At 35.4% G+C, this 18156-nt stretch overlaps 1 protein-coding gene across 9 annotated transcripts in view; it reads right to left on the bottom strand.

Moving 5' to 3' along the window:
- The window catches only part of NEK7 (NIMA related kinase 7), a 157412-nt gene that overhangs the window by 76752 nt on the left and 62504 nt on the right, over positions 1-18156 (bottom strand). For 8 of the 9 annotated variants that reach the window (XR_012033320.1, XM_072831304.1, XM_072831309.1 and 5 more), the window contains one exon: positions 16642-16726. Coding sequence is in view for 7 of the 9 variants with exons in the window: in XM_072831304.1 (XP_072687405.1) it covers positions 16642-16698 (57 nt within the window). In the remaining 2 variants the exon portion in view is untranslated. Of the gene's footprint in view, positions 1-14421; positions 14547-16641; positions 16727-18156 lie in introns of those variants that run through there. The other variant, XM_072831312.1, reaches the window with a different exon arrangement.

Raw genomic sequence — 18156 nt, 5'->3', positions numbered from 1 at the left:
TTCTGAGGGCAGCCCGGTGGCTCAGCGGTTTAGCGCCGCCTTCGGCCTGGGGTGTGATCCTGGAGACCCAGGATTGAGTCCCATGTTGGGCTCCCTGCATGGGGCCTGCTTCTCCCTCTGCCTTGTCTCTGCCTGCCTCTATGTCATAAATAAATAAATAAAATATTTTTTTAAAAAAAGTATTCTGAAATACCAGAAGCAAAAAATATTCAAAATTATAGATAATAATGAAGAAATCAAACCCTAGAGTGAATGAAGCTTTATCCTTAAACCTTAAATGTTTTATCCTTAAACCTTAAATGTTTCGGTTTCTTATTAATGCAGCTCTTGTTAATCTGAATGCACTCTAATCACGTAACACTAGATCTTGCTAACAAATTGGGATTCACTTCCTACATGTCAGTCTGTGTTTACCACGTCCTTCATATAAAACTTTTCTTTTTAAAATAAAATTCATTCCCCTCTGCTAGTGACTCTTATTCTCACAGGTGCAGACTCTTTACACAATGATTTCCTAGGACTAAATTAATTTCTTTAATTTGCTTTAAATTTGAAGGCAAGAATACTTAATGAGCAATGAGATAATTCAGGATAACATTATGATGACAATTCTCTCTCGGGAAATTAGAAGAGTCACAGCATGGACTCAATAAACTCTCCAGAGAGAAAATTATATCCTGATAATTCCTAGTGGTATTGTTATCAATGATCTAATATACAAGCCAGTATTAATTACAGTATTTAACATCATTAATAAGGTTTTCATTCATATTACCAATTATGCAAGTTAATAAACTGCTTTATATTTTACATTAATATTATTGGATACCTCCAAAATTTAAGAGTAACAAACTTCAAAATGCCCTTCAAGTTTATTTAGCAATAAAGCTCATGCTATGATCTTGAATATATTACTTATCACCAGACTACTCAAACTAGAATAGTCTTTTAACAATATTTAACACAACTCCATCAAATACTATTTTTTACACACTTCACTGAAAACCACAAAACAGGAAAACACCACATGTACCAGCAAAGTCTAATGACCCATGCTTTTTTACATTTGAAAAATTATCTCCCTAAAATTTCTTGAAATATTTCAAAGGTAACCAATTCTTGAAGATATTAAGTCTTGGAGATTTGCAACCAGTTTGAACAATATGCCATTAATCATTATAACTGGCTTTTTATCAGAGGAGGAAATTCATTATAGCAAAAGAAAAATGAATGACCAAATAAACTAATTATCTAGTTAAACATTTGTAAGACCCTGGTATTTGTATCATTTAATCATCATTAGTTATACTACCAAGCATAATAATTAGTATATCTAAATTATGTAACCAAAAATACAATCTTTCTGACCTTATTATGAGCAGAATAGCTGATTAATGACAAAGATACTCCCATCTCTCCCACTCTCCCATGAGCATCACCAGCTATACCTGGTAAAATTAAATATGGGAGGAATACAGAGATAGAGACAGGGAGAAATAGAGGAAAGAGGTCTTCTAACATTTATTCATTTTTCCCACAAGTATTAACAGGGGAGGGGATATAAACAAATGAATACACAATACAAAAACAATAAAAAGTAAACAAACACGTAAGAGTATCTAATATTTATTCCACATACTCAAGTGCTATGCAGAGAAATATAATAGAGTGATATATTGAAAAATGAGTGGATGGTTATTTTAGATGGAGTAATTTAGGGATGACCTTACTGAGGAGGTGACATTTACACTGCAATTAAAAGACCACAGGAAAGGAAGCAGCAGAAAGAACATCTTGACATAGTGTCAAAGGAATTGCTGACAAATTGAATATGAGAAGTGAGGGACAGAGAAATCAAGGATAAATCACAGATTTTTGGCTTGAGCATGTAGATGGATCTTGATGCCATTTCCTGGGATAAACAAGATGAAAGGAGAGAGTTTGGGCAGAAGGTAGGCAATAAAAATGTAATAAAGATTATAATATGATATAAGAAGAACCAATGAGTAGAGAAACCCGTAGGCCAAGGAATAACTGGCAGAAAGCAGTCACTATCATAGTCATGGCTGACGTGGTCACCATGACTATCAACTAGTGAGCACTATGTACTGAACAGCATACTGCAGAAAGCTCCATGTCAACTCTATGAAGTAAAAAAAATATTATTCTTCTCATTTATTAATAAGTTTTATAGATGTCAAATAACTCACTCTCCCTCACATAGCTAGAAAGGGAGAGATCCAAGAATTCATCCTAGACCACCTGTCTTCACATCTCCTGCTCTCAACCACCACACTACCCAGCCAGTCCTTCTGTTTCCTTCCAGCAACTCTACAGATAAATGCTGGTGTTCCACAGGATACTATCCTTGGCCTTCTCTTCTTCTTTACTTGTTCACTCTGGGCAATCTAACTCATTGTTTAATCTCAATCATTTATTGGTTCTGGAAGTTTGTGTTGAATTGATTCCAGGTATCCCTCATACCCTCTATTGGACATTCTATCATAACTCTCCTAGAAACTCCTCCTCAATCCCCCCCTTGTTCTCCCTTGATCTACATCCCTTTGATCTATACTTAATGAGATCCAGTCAAGAAAGAAAAAGAAATAATGCATGATTAAGTTTATTTTATATAAATGTGGCTGATAAAAGAGGTACTTATCAAAATTTCTAAATATAAAAAATATTTGCTTTGTGAATATTTAAAGTGAGAAAGTTGAAACATTACCATAGTCATATGAAAAAAATCATAATATTCACATAGTAATGACATAAAGGAAGACAAAATATAAAGATATCCTAAAATGTACTAATTTTTAAACATTTTAATTCCAGTGTACCTAACATACAATGTCATATTCTTTTCAGATGTACAAAACAGTGACTCAACAATTCTATTTTTGCTCCAGGGCTCATTAAAGTAAGTGTACGCTGAATCCCCTTCACCTATTTCACCCATTCCCCCTCACTCCTCCCCTCTGATAACCATCTGTTTTTGTTCTATATAGGAAGAGTCTGTTCTTTGGTTCGTCCTCTCCCCCCCGCCTTTGTTTTGTTTCTTATAAATCATGTATGATTGAAATCCTATGGTATCTGTCTTTCTCTGATAGACTTATTTCACTTAGGATTAGACTTTCTAGATCCATCCATGTTGTTGCAAATACCAGGATTTCACTCTTCTTTATGGCTGAATAATATTCCATTATACATATATACCACCTCTTCTTTATTCATTCATCGATCCATGGGCATGTAGATTGCTTCCATAATTTGGTTATTGTAAATAATGCCACAGTAAACAGAAGGGTGCGTGAGTCCCTTTAAATCAGTGTTTTTGCACCCTTTGGGTAAATAGTAATTTGATTACTGGATCATGGGGTAATTCTATTTTTAATTTTTTGAAGAACTTCCATACCATCTTCCATAGTGGCTGCACCAATTTGCATTCCCACCAACATTTCAAAATGATTCCTGTTTCTCCATACCCTTGCCAACTGTTTTTTTTTTTTTTAATTTTTGCTATTCTGACAGGTGTGAGGTAGGATCTCATTGTGGTTTTGATTTGCATTTCCCTGATAATGAATGATGTTGAACAACTTTTCATGTGTCTGTTGGCCATCTGTATGTCTTCTCTGAAGAAATATCTGTTCATGTCTTCTGCCCATTTTTTAACTGAATTATTAGTTTTTGGGGAGTTGAGTTATATAAGTTCTTTGTATATTTTGGATACTCTTTATCAGATACGTCATTCGCAAATATCTGTTTCCATTCAGGTAGGCTGTCTTTTAGTTTTGTTTCCCTTGCTGGGCAGAAGCTTTTTATTTTGATGTGATCCCAATAGTTTATTTTTGCTTTTGTTTCCCTTGCCTCAGGAGACATATCTAGAAATGTCACAGAAATTACTACCTGTGCTCTCTTCTAGGATTTTAAGAGCTTCAGGTCTCACATTAAGGCCCTTATTAGTTCATTTTGAGTTTATTTTCATGTTTGGTATAAGAGTATGGGTCCAATTTCATTATTTTGCATGTTGCTGTCCAGTTTTCCCAATGCCATTTGTGGAAGGACTGTCTTTTTCCCATTGCATGTTCTTGCCTCCTTCATCCAAGATTAACATGATATAATTGGGGGTTTATTTTTGGGTTTTCTATTCCTTTGCATCGAACCATGTGTTTGTTTTTATGCCGGTACTATATTGTTTTGATTACTACAGATTTGTAATATAATTTGAAGTCTGGAATTGCGATACCTCCAGTTTTGGGTTTGTTTTTGTTTTCAAGATTCCTTTGTATATTCGAGGTCTTTTATGGTTCATACAAATTTGGGGTTGTTTGTTCTAGTTCTGTAATATTTTGGTATTTTGATAGGGATCGCATTAAATCTGTAGATGTAGCACAGACATTTTGACAATATTTGGTCTTTCAATCCATGAGCATGGTACGTCTTTTCATTTCTTTGTGTTGTCTTCAATTTCTTTCATCAGTGTTTATTAGTTTTCAGAGTACAAATCTTTCACCTCTTTGGTTAAGATTATTCCTAGGTATTTTATTATTTTGAGTGCAACTATAAATAGGACTGTTTTAATTTCTCTTTCCATTGCATTATTAGTGTATAGAAAAGCAAAAGATTTCTGTACATAAATTGTATATCCTACAACATTACTGAATTTGTTTATCAGTTCGAATAGTTTTTTGGTGGTCTTTAGGGTTTTCTATACATTGTATCATGTTATCTCCAAATGGGAAAAGTTTTACTTCTTCCTTACCAATTCTGATGCCTTTAATTCCCTTCTCTTGTCTGACTGCTGTGGCTATGACTTCAGTACCACTTTGAATAAAACTTGTAGGAGTGGACATCCTTGTCTGTTCCTGACCTTAGGGGAAAGCTGTTTTTTGGTCTGTTTGTTGTTTACTTGTTTGTTTACCAGTGAGCATGATGATTTCTCTGCATTGACTGAAATGATCATATGGTTTTTATCCCTTCTCTTATTGATGTGATGTACCACAATGGTTTGCAAATATTGAAGCACGCATGCATCCAAGAATAAATCCTACTTGACAGTGGTTGAATGACTTATTTTAACGTATTGTTTAATGTGGTTTGCTAATATTTTGGTCAAGAAATTTGCATCTGTGTTCCTCAAAAATACTGGCCTGTAACACTCTTTTTTGTTGTGCCTTTATGTGGTTTTGAAATCAGGGTAGTGCTGGCCTCATAGAATGATTTTGGAAGTTTTCCTTTCTCTTTTATTTCTTGGAATAATTTGAGAAGAATAAGTATTAACTCTTCTTTAAATGTTTGGTAGAATTCACTGGTGAAGCTGTTTGGTCCCAGACTTGTGTTTGTTGGGAAGTTTTGATTACTAATTCAATTTCTTTTTGGTAAGCGATCTGTTTAAATTTTCTATTTCCTCCTGTTTCAGTTTTGGTAGGTTATACATTCTAGGAATTTATCCATTTCTTCTAGACTATTCAGTTTGTTGGCATATAATTTTTCATAATATTCTCTTTCAATCCTTTGTATTTCTGTGCTCAGTTGTTATTTTTCTTTTGTTTCTGATTTTCTCTCTCTTTTGCTTTGTTTTGTTTGTTTTTTTAATGAGTCTGGCTAGAGTTTTATCAATTTTGTTGATCTTTTCAAAGAACCAGGCCCTGATTTCATTGAACGGTTCTATTATTTTTTAAGTTTCTACATCATTTCTTTATTATTTCCTTATGTTGGATTTGGGTTTTATTCTTTTTCTAGCTTCTTTAGGTGTAAGGTTAGGTTGTTTGAGATTTTTCTTGCTTCTTGAGGTAGGCATGGAATAGTATAAATTTCCCTCTTAACTGCTTTTGCTACATCCCAAAGATTTTGGGCTGTTGTCCAAATTTCATTTTCATTTGTCTCCATGTATTTTTTTTTATTTCCTCCTTGATTTTGGTTGACCCATTCATTGTTTCATAGCATGCTTATTTAACCTCCATGTATTTCTGCTCTTTCCAGATTTTCTTATGGTTGATTTCTAGTTTCATTGCACAGTGGTCAGAAGTTTAACTCTGATTTTTTGAAATCGTTGAGACTTCCTTTGTGACCTATTCTAGAGAATGTTCTGTATGGACTTGAAAAAAATGTGTATCCTGCTGTTTTAGGAGAATATTATGAATTTATTTATTGAATCCATCTGGCCCAGTGTGTCAAAGCCAGTTTTCTTGTTGATCTTCTGTTTAGATAATCTTTCCATTGATTTAAGTAGGTTTAAAAGTCCTCTACTATTATCGTATTATTACCAATTAGTTCCTTCATTTTTTTGTATATATATATTTTTTCTTATTGAAGTTCAATTTGCCAACATACAGTATAACACCCAGTGCTCATCCCATCAAGTGCCCTCTTCAGTGCCTGTCACCCAGTCACCCCATCCCACCTCTCCTTCCACTTCCCCTTGTTCGTTTCCCAATTAGTTCCTTTATATTTATTAATTAACTCTTTTATATATTTGGGTGCTCCCATGTTGGGTGCATAAATATTTACAATTGTTATGTCTTCTTGTTGGACTGTTTGATAAACTGTTCTTCTTTGTCTCTGGTTATAGTCTTTGTTTTAAAATCAATTTTGTCTGATATAAGTTTTGCTACCTCAACTTTCTTTTCACATCAGTTTGCATCATATATATTTCTCTATCCCCTTACTTTCAAATTGCAAGTGTCTTCAGGTCTGAAATGAATCTCTTATGGGCAGCATATAGATGGGTCTTATTTTTATACCCATTCCATCATCCTACATCTTTTGATTGGACCGTTTAATTTAGTCCATTTACATTCAAAGTAATTATTGATAGGGATATATTTATTTTCATTTTGTTACTGGTTTTTGGTTTTTGTAGATCTTCTCTGTTCTTTTCTTCTCTTGCTCTTTTTTCTCACAAGTTTTCTTTCTTTAGTGATACACTTGAATTCCTTTCTCTTTATTTTTTCATTATCTATATTGATTTTTGATTTGTGGTTACCATTAGGTTTGTAATCTTCTGCACAGAGCAATCTATCTTAAGTTAATGGTTGTTTTAAGTTTGAAACCATTCCGTATTCTAGGCTGTATCTCCAAGAGCTGTTTATTGTGCTGTCTCTTGAAGGGTGGGGAAATCAGCTTCCTACGCATTCTAGGCTCTCTCAGAGCTGAGCCTACTGATTTTTAAAATTCCAGGCTTTAAGTACTGCTGCTTGAATGGACTCAGTAAATTTGGCCACTCTGACTTTCAATGCCAAATGCTATGGGAGTTATCTTCACCCTGCAGGCTTCCCAGTGTGACAGTCAGTCTATTTCTCACTATGCTCACCCTGACCATGCCTGTGGTTCCCTCCCTCCCACAGGGTTTAGCTTCTCCACTGCATCTCTGCCCTTCCTACCCTCGTCAATGTGGCCTCTTCTACTTAGTTGTTTGTTCTGTCAGTTTGGGTTGTTTTCTGGGTATTTACACTGATATGAGTGCTATCTAGTTGTATCCATGGTACAAGGTAAGTTTAGGGTCCTCTTACTCTGCCATCTTCCCTGGAAGTAACATGACTGAATTCTAACAAATAGAACCCATAATTCAATGTTGCTCTTCAAAACAGGTACCATGGTAGGATATAAACTTACTCCAGGAAGGCTTCTAATACTTCAACTAGGTTTGAAATTCCTTCTTTAGAATTGTAACCTGTTTGTGAACCATATGAAAATTATTGATCTTATTTTAGAAGATAACCCATTTTGGTCAAAAGAAAAAAACCAACACTACTTACTTTTTTCATTAAGTAAATACAAATTCTTGGCTCCAAAGTATTTTGGAACACTTCTGCATATCAAATATACCCTCAAAAATGGAATGATTTTCATCACTGTAATTATTAATTATATATTTCAGGCACTGAATGCAGTTCCAAATAAAAGTGGAAAACTATTTTAATTAACGTTGGGCTCATCTTTCCCAAATCACTCTAAACAGATTGCTCAAAGTGAAAGACAGCAAATGAAAGAATCTGTAAAAAAAAAATATATATATATATATATTTATTTATGTATTTATTTATTTATTTTAGGGAGTGGGGGTGGGGAGGAGAGCACAAAGGGGAGGGGCAGAGGGAAAGGAAGAGAGAATCCAAAGCAGACACCATGCTGAGTGCAGAGCCCAATGTGCAGCTCAATCTCACCACCTTGAGATCATGCCCTGAGCCAAAACCAAGAGTCAGACACTTTACCAACTATACCACTCAGGTGTCTCAGATGAAAGAATCTTTACTGTATTCTTATGTTTTTAAATCATCTAACTTCCTCAAAGTATTTCCTTTAAAATTTGAGGAACACTTACCCCTAGGTAGGTAAACATGAACAATCTAAATTCAAAATTAAACCAAACTTCAAATATTTTGAAATTATTTCTCATTACAACATAGTCTTCTAAAATAACTCTGAAGTTACTAAAATCTATAGAATATTAACATAATATAGTTTGATTAATATTTAGCTGGTAAAGAAGTATAAGTTAACTTTCATTTAGAGATTAATTCATTCACCCAACATTACTGAGTAGCAATTATCTACTATCATTGACATAAAACATGGTCCACAAAAGTGAACACTGCATTGCTGATATAACATGTTCTTTTTTTTTAAATTAAAATATAATTGCTGTACAATGTTATGTTAGTTTCAGGTTTATAACATATTAATTCAACAATTCTATACACTACTCAATGCTCACCACAATATGTATAGTCACCATCTGTCACCAACATTATTACAATATTACTGGCTATATTCCATATCCAGTACTTTTCATCTCTGTGACTTACTTATTTTATATAACTAGAAATTTGTACTTCTTAGTCTCTTCACTTATTTTGTCCATCCCCTCACCTACTTCCCCCTCTGGCAACCACCATTTGTTCTCTGTTTTTAAGAGTTTGTTTTTTGATTGTTTGCTCATTTGTTCTGTTTTTCAGATTCCACATATAAGTGAAATCATATGGTATTTTTCTTTCTCTACTGGACTTATTTCATTTAGCATAATACCCTATAAGCCCATTCACAATGTCATAAATGGCAAGATCACACCCCATCTTCTTTATCCATACACCTATAAATGAACACTTGGGTTGTTTTCATATGTTGGCTATTATAAATAATGCAATAAACATTGTTTTTTTGCAATATAAATATAGGGATGCATGTATCTTTTCGAAGTTTATTTATGGGAAGCATATTAGTATATGGAACTACCCAATAATCACTATATTTCTGAGAGTAATTTTTTGTTGTCTTCCAAATTATACACTTCCTATACTGTAACACTTTCCCTAGTATCTCTATCATGAAATGTAGCTTACATAACATTATAATGAGGCTTTATGCTCATTATGTTCCATTAATGACTAAATATCCTTGAATACCATTACCTAGCTACCTTAGACTTTGAGGTGAAAGCATGGTATAAGCAAGATATGACTGAATCTGAGTCCAAAATAAGAAATGATACAAATCATAGTTGGAGAAATAAAGGAGACCAGAAGATGCAAGACAATACATCATATAAGAAAATGCAGAATTCACCCCAAGAGCAATAGAAAGCAACCCTTTAAGGAGCATAAGATAATGCAATGTACACTTTAAAAGGATAACTCACGCTACAATGTAAAGAATGGACTAGAAATGGTAAAGTGAAAGGTAAAGAGCTCAGTTACAAGTTTCTGCAATAATCTGTAAAAGATGAAAACAATCTAAACTAGAATGGCATAGTCAGGAAATAGAGAATTAGCAGATCAATAGCTTTTTTAGGAAATAAAAAAAAAAAATCAAGAGAACATGGAGATTGCCTAAAAATAAGATATTAGATTCCCTTGTTTGTAGTTTGGTAACCAGATGGATAGTGGTAATAATTACAAGCAAAAATCAACCTTGGACAAAATATAATAAATTTCATCTTGAAGACTAGGAGCTTGAGGTACCTATAAAAATATCAAGAGTCATGGTGATTAAGATCAAACTGGCCAGGAAACGTATGAGGAGCTTTCTCTGTGAAAGCTAAAGAATTACTAGCTTGGAGTCAGACAACCTTGGGTCAAATCTCAGCTCTACCACTTCCTAGCTATGTTACCATAGTCAAATCAATTCGTCTGAGCCTCCATCTCTTATTTGTTAAGTGTGAAAAATAATGTTTCATATATTATCTATCAGAAATAAATGAAGCAATGTATTCAAAACACTTAGCACAAGGTAGTTATATTGTAGGAATTCGATAATCGGTAGGTGCCAATAGTAGCGGCGGTATCACTACCCTGGACAAAAGCAGGATGAAGGTGGTAAGACAGTGAATCAGGTGGTCAAGTTTTCAACTAACATGAGGGGTGATGAGGAGGGCAGAAGATAACAGCTATCAGAAAGATGAAAATTCTTTAGATGGGGAGCAGAAGGCTCAGTATAGCTTGTTTCACCACTTCCTACTCCTCCCCCCAAAAAAGATGTGGTGCTCAGAAAGAGTTACTGTGGATAGAAAAGGCTGCTGTTGCTTGTTCCTGATCCTTATGGTTTATGGCTATTAGAGAACAAGTAGCCTCTACTTGAGAGGGTTATGGGGAAAAAGCAGTGTCCTTGGGGGAAAGGGGTACATTCCAGTTAAAAAAAAAAAAAAGAAGTAAAAAAAAAAGCTGACTAAGAAATGAGGGATGTAGGTGGAACCTCATATAATGAAACAGAAATTCTGTAGGTATTTGCACATTTTAATATTCTTATTCAAAAAAGTAGTGCTTCAAAAGAGAAAACTGATTTCATGCCAAGTTTATATTCATTCAACAAATATTTACTGAATGTCTATTCTGTGCCTGGATGCCATTCTAGGGACTAGGGATAAAGGTTATATCTTAGGAGAACAATGACAATGAACAAAATAAAGAATAATAAGGTGATAAATTCTATGAAGAAAAATACGACAGCAATGGCATACTGGGTTGGCGTGAAATTTCAATTTTCATTTAATGATCCCAGAAGTGGTATTTAAATATATACTTGAAGAAGATGAGTGAGCTGATGAGAAATTACTAGAAGGTTTTAAACAGTCATAATTTGACTATAATGTTATATTTTATATTTAAATTTTGTAGAATTTTGTAATGGCTTCTGTGTTGAGAGGAGTAAAGAGAGGCAAGGGTGGAAGCAGAGACCAAGTAGGAGGCTATCACAGTAAGGTATGTGAAAAACTAAAATAATTTTGACCACAGTGGTAGCAGAGAGTAAGAAGTATTCCAATTCTAAATATTTTTTAAATAATTTTGACCACAGTGGTAACAGAGAGTAAGAAGTATTCCAATTCTAAATATTTTTTAAAGTCAGAGCCTATGGGATCTGTTAACAGGTTAGATGTAAAATGACAGGGATGGGCGGTAGTCTGGAATGTCCCTAAAAATTTTAGCCTAGCAACTGAAAGAATGGACTTCCCACTAATTGTGATAGAGAAGGCTGTAGACAGAACAGTTTTAGGATGAATATTCAGAGGTCAGTTTCAGATATGTTAGAGTTGAGACATGCAAATCTGTTTTCAAGTATGCAAGTGGATACATGAGTTTGGAATTCAGGACAGAGGTCTGGGTTGAGACATAAATTTGAGAGGCACCAGCATAAGATCATATTTAGAATCCTGAACTGTTAAGAGGTTCAGAAGAGGAGGAGAAATTAGCAAAAGAGGGAACACCAAGACAAGCAAAAAACAAAGTTCTTGGAAGCTAAGCAGGGAACAGGCTTCAAAGAAAAAGTATGATCAACTCTAACAAATGCAGCTGATAGTCAGGAAGATGAGGCCTGAGGACAGACAGCTGGACAGGGCAACAATGGGAAGCACAATCCTGGCAAGAGCAGTTTCAGCAGCATAGTCAGGGAGAAAGCACTACTGGAGTACATTTCAGAGAGTGAAAGGAGAAATGAGACAAAACTACAAATAAATCTTTCTAGGAACTTTGCAATAAAAGGCAGCAGAGAAATAGGTCAATAGCTGTGGAGAAGGAGGACTTCAAACACTGTTTTTTGAGTTGCTTTGGTTTGGTTTGTTGTTTGATGGAAGAAGTAACAGCACAATCATATATAATGGGAAGGACTCAGTAAAGAAAGCGGAAATAAGCAGGGGATGGAAATGAGATCTGGTGCTCATGGGAGAGCTGGCCTTTGAGAACAACTGGCTCAGTTCATCTGATAACAGAAAAGGCAGATCACATGAGTACAGATTCTGGAAGATATCCATGGCAGGAATCTGTGGGTGATCTCTTCTGATTCAGTTTTTCTTTAAGTAAAGTAGGAAGCAAGGGTGTTAGCTGAGAGTGAGAATGGGGAACAAAGTATTGGGGGCTGAGGAGAGAAAAGATGAAGTAGTCACTGAGGAGCCGGGTGAGCCGGATATGGCTGCTGACACATATAATTAAGGGTTACTTGATGTTCATGGTCATGAACTGAAACTATGGCAAGAGTCTTCTTTCCTTAAAATAGCTGCTGCTCATTCTCCTCTGCCTTTACCAATAAAGTTATTCAATGAATTAAACTGTGAAAAGGAGAATATTACACCTAAAGTTGTAAAAAAAAAAAAAAACGCCTCAAAATAGAAGCCCTATTCAATGCTGTATGATAGGTACCTTGGCAAAATCAATTTATCATAATAAATTAAATGAGGACTTCACAAAGAAATTCTATAAGCTAAAGAGAGGGACTCCTGGGTGGCTCCACAGACGTTGAGCATCTTCCCATGTTGAGCATCTGCCTTTGGCTCAGGGCGTGATCCTGGAGTCCCCGGATCAAGCCCCACGTCAGACTCTCTGCATGGAGCCCACTTCTCTCTCTGCCTATGTCTCTGCCTTTCTGTATCTCTCTCATGAATAAATAAATAAAATCTTAAAAAAAAAAAAAAAGATAAGCTAAGAGGAGAAGGTAATATAGTTACCATGTCTAAAAATCCTACCCACTCAGTAGAGTCCACAGGGGACTGCTTCACTCTGGCCCACAACACACCTTGATCACTAGTCTGACATTCTATGAGGTAAATCTCCTCTCACCTCTCCATACTCCTTCCACAGAGATGCAAAACTAAAGTGGATTGTAGTTTGGGCTGCCATGAAGCTTAAAGGAATGGTCAGTCTACCTTACTGCTTGGATTGGAAAACTGCAAAACCAGATTCTCATATCTTCCAAGCTGTAAAATAAAGACTATTTTTCTACCTGTAGATGTGGGATGCTTTCCCTCCTTAATAGGTAGCCAAAGCATAACAGCAGATATCTACAAATTAACAAATAATAATTATAATCTAAGCCCCGAAGATTATAATTAAAATTATTCCTCCTTCTAATCAGCCCCAGAAATTAGATTTGTACCAATTAATAATTGTTTATATTTAAATTTAGGATAAAAATGTGAATGTACCATAGCCCTCTTCAATCAATGACCACTAATTAAAATACTCAAAAAAGTTAGTTATAAATTTCCCTTGTTTCAAATTAGTCTCATAGTAGAAAGTAAACATTTTACTATTTATCTGTCAACATCTTGTACACAGTCTGTATTTTTTTTTTAAGAAGTTCAGCCCAATCCATTGTTCCACAAATAAGAGTCCTAAAGCAATGAGAATACATAGAATAAAAATCTAGTCAAAATTCCCTTGCAGTATCTTCTAGGCTTTAGTGGAAGGAATCAAAGGAGAGAAGAAGGAAGGAAAAGAAGGTAAGGGAAAAAATGGAAGCTGATAGAACAAATTTTCCCTAAGTTCAAGAGAATGACAGTAATACAAAAACACATTTGAAGAGATACCTAAATCTCACAATCTAAAAAGAGAAAGAAAGAAAGAAAGAAAGAAAGAAAGAAAGAAAGAAAGAAAGAAAGAAAGAAAGAAAGAAAGAAAGAAAGAAAGAAAGAAAGAAAGAAAGAAAGAAACTCCTATACTAAAAATGAGACCAGATATTATGCATCATGGGGTTAGAGTATTCATCTCGGAACAAGGAAAGATATGCCAAGAATATACATCACTCATCATTGTAACAGGGCATAATTGGTATTTGACACTCAGAAAGCTGACTTCCCTGGATTTCTGTTTATGTCCACATCATATTAGCATTACAAAAGTGAAAGAAGTCACTTGGCTAACCATATGTTGCCATATCACCCCGGTTATTCAGGCCAATGGCCTGGAACAAAACAAAAGAAGCTTGTCAACCCCGAGCACACTGTCCTTTCCCAGCCCTTTAAAATAACGCTGCTGAGAGCGGTAACATTCTTCAAAGACTTAATAAGCAGTAACGCCTATAAGCTCTTGTCAGGTAATCTTTCTTTCACTATCTCACACTATCAGTCTGAATGCAGGGATGGGGAGTGGGGGGGACAAAATCCTTCTCCCTTCCCCCCACCTGCCACAGACAGCTAGGACCTGGGATGACACTTGCCTGCTTCCAACAGGGCGAGAGGTCCACCCACACAGGAGCAGCAGCAGGAGGCACAAGCTAAAGCGAACAGTGTGAAAAGAGATGCAGAACCACGTATATAATCTGGAAATTTATGCTGTGTGGCAGCCTGTGTCTCATAGGAAAACAATGACTTTCATTTTTGCCTCCTACTGCCACTCCGACCTTTCTTGGTTGGTGACTCAGTAGGAGGCAAAAATGAAAGTGCTTTTTTTCTCCCCCCTTTGAAACTTACGGCTGTTCCAAACTGTGGATTTCAAAATCATAACATGAACTGCCTAATTTTCAGAACTGCTTCTTTTACGGTCTTCACTAGAAACAATAGACTGTGAAACAATAGTGTTGGCCTTGATGTGTAAAACTGGCTCTAGGATTCTATCTTAGAATCTATCTATCTTAAGTTTCTATCTATCTGAATACTTAGAAGTTGCTTAATACAATCTCGGGAATTTATGACCAGAGCACAAAACATGGACAGATTTTAAAAAAACAAGCATCTTGAAATTAAACTACTGGACACTGTGTATTAACTAACTGGAATTTAAACCTTAAAAATAAAGAAATTAAAGTATTTGCCTTACTTTAAGCTAAAGGGTCTCTTTTCTGAATACAGAGAATTCAGGTAAGTATAACAAAGAAAAGCAATGTAAAATTCAGTTAGGTAAAGGGCTAATCTAAACATCTTAATTTGAAGGAGTCCCTGGTTGGCTACAATTACGTATTCTTACTGAGGCCCTGCTCCACATGAGGAAGGGCAGTACCACAGGGCACCCAAAGTAAGAGACAGTCCTCTTCCTCAAGGAGGGTTTAACCCAATAGAGGTAAGAAAATGTCCACAGAGAACACAAAGGTGTCCGAACTACCAGAAGACATGCAAAGAATGTGTATCATCAGGCTTCCAAGAAAAGATATTACATTCAGAAAATCAGAAATAGCTTCATGATAGAAATGGCATTTTAGGTGGTGCTGGAAAGATGAGCAGGTTTTCAAAAACCGGAGAGAAAAATGAGGGTGCAAACTGAACAAAATCACAGAGGCAGAAAAGGTAGTTTATGTGTATGCAGTACTTTCTGAACTGTGTTTTAGATACCAATCTGGGAGAGGTCAATAGGTGTGCTTAAAAAAAGGGGTCCCACAGTCAAATAAGGGTGAAAAACACTACACCCTAGGTCCTCCTCTTTGAAATTTAAAATGTGCTTCATAAAATTAGAATAAGAAAGTCTCTGAGCAAGGATGGTCAAAAAGTAACTGTCAGTACAAGTCCCCCCAAACCTGTATGACTACACAACTCATTTTTTTAAATTTTATTTATTTATTCATGAGAGATACACACAGAGAGAGAGAGAGAGGCACAGACATAGGCAGAGAGAGAAGCAGGCTCCATTCCATGCAGGGAGCCTGACGTGGAACTCGATCCCGGGTCTCCAGGACCACACCCGGGACTGAAGGTGGCGCTAAGCCACTGAGCCACGCGGGCTGCCCTACACAACTCATTTGAAAGAACATCCATCAATTCTTCAATTTCAGAATTACTATATAAGCGAAACTGAGGTAAGATAAGCAGAGTAAATTTGAGACTATTACAGAATGCATCAAACAAAAATCAAAAACTGTGGCTTTTATGAATGCCTACAAAAATGAGGTTTTGCCCCTCCATGGGGGTATTTATTATTTCAAAGATATCATTACATATTGAGCTTAATGGCAAGCTTTGTATAAAACATTCTTTTTTCTTCCTTTTGTTACCAAAAAAAACAAGCAACCACCTAACAGAAGAAATATACTACTCGTCAGAGAACATGAGAAAAGTAGCAATAATGCAAGGCGGTTGTGGGTAAGGCAGGATCAGTCAGTCCAAGCAAAGACAGGCAACAAATACACAGTCACCTCCACAAGCTGGGCACAGCCTCACCTGTGTTCTTTTTTTTTCCCGTAAGTCTATTATTAACTCTCAAAGCCTACAGGTCTTTGATTCAATTAAAGCAAAAATCTAAAGTTCCTCTCTTTTTTTTTTAATGTTCATACATGAGAACTAAGTATTCTAAAACACTACTTAAAAATATACACAACTCTAAAACTTGGACATGCATAATTAGCACTTTTTTGGCTTATTTCCCTAAAGGAACTGTAATTTTATTTACACACACACACACACACACACACACACACACACACACACCAGCCTTCATTAGACCAAGTTACCTGGGGTTGGAACTGGGGAACAGGTGGCCCTTGCATTCCTTGTGATTGCTCATCCATTGTCTGAAGCAACTGGAACTTTAGAACTCTGCAAAAACATAAAGTTGAAATGTAAATAATGTCATCATTACCAAGTCTTTTTGCTCATCATATGCCCCAGACTTATATTCAATTAGGTTTAACCTAGTTTTTCAAAAAGTATCCATTAAGATATCCCATACTCTTATAACTGTCATTTGCTAAATCCAAAGCTCTGTTCAGCTAACACAAATAGTATGCACTCTCTCAACTAAGTCCATTTCTCCATAGTAGTATTATGTCCTTAGAAAATCCTATTTTGTGAGATGAAATTCTCTCCTTTCCATTATACCTTAGAGACCAAACAGGCTTCCACTTCCCCTTGCCAAGATGCGAAGACAATTACCATGATAAGCTTCCCATAAATGTGGTAAATGTTATACACTAAAATGCATCCCACCTTCATATTCTAAAAATGTTAGTACTTTTGTTATGTATATCCAAATATATAAAAAATATATATAATTCTTACTGTAATTTTTAGGTTTAAGCTTAAAAGGCCAGTCTTCCTACAAGGGTGTTTATCTTTTTACACATACATTGCTTGTAATTAAAAATATCCATCCATTAACTCAGTAAACATAAGCTGAAAACTAATTCTGTATCACCTACTGCACAAGGCTCAAGAATTGAAGGACAAACAAGACACAGCTATTGCCCTACCCAACACTTTTTCTCCACAATGTCAAGAGTATTTCTAGGTTCCTTATAAATGTTATTTTGTAACTAAAATATAACTTATGGGTTTAAAAAAAAAAAAAACTAGGATCCATTTAAATGGGATTAACAGAGAAACTAAAACACATCCTCATTTCATTATATTCTTTAAAAAGCAGTTAAAAAAATGGATCATTTGTATTATAAATATTTCCTTCCATTCTGTAACTTGTCTTTTTTAAAACCTTTCTAATGGCATCTTTCAATTAACTAACGAACAGAAATTCATAAATTTAATATAGTCTAATCAATCTTTTCCTTTACAATATCATTGTGTACTATTTAAGAATTAGTTCCCTAGGATCCCTGGGTGGCGCAGCGGTTTAGCGCCTGCCTTTGGCCCAGGGCGCGATCCTGGAGACCCGGGATCGCATCCCACGTCAGGCTCCCGGTGCATGGAGCCTGCTTCTCCCTCTGCCTATGTCTCTGCCTCTCTCTCTCTCTCTTTCTCTCTCTCTCTCTCTCTGTGACTATCATAAATAAATAAGAAAAAAAAAAAAAAAAAAAGAATTAGTTCCCTAATCTAATATCTCATAGTTCTAACATAAGCCTTACTGTTTTATCTTTCACATTTAGATCTATAACTGACCTGGAATTAAATTTTTGTATGACACAAGGTAAAGTCAATATTTAGGTTTTTTTCTATATGGATATCCAATTGATTTCACATCATATATTGAAATAGTCTTTACTCCACCTCCCACTACACTACTATGTCATCCT

This window comes from Canis lupus, chromosome 6, assembly GCF_048164855.1.
Source record: "Canis lupus baileyi chromosome 6, mCanLup2.hap1, whole genome shotgun sequence".
Lineage (NCBI taxonomy): Eukaryota > Metazoa > Chordata > Mammalia > Carnivora > Canidae > Canis > Canis lupus.
This window is presented reverse-complemented; position numbering and strand designations above follow the sequence as displayed.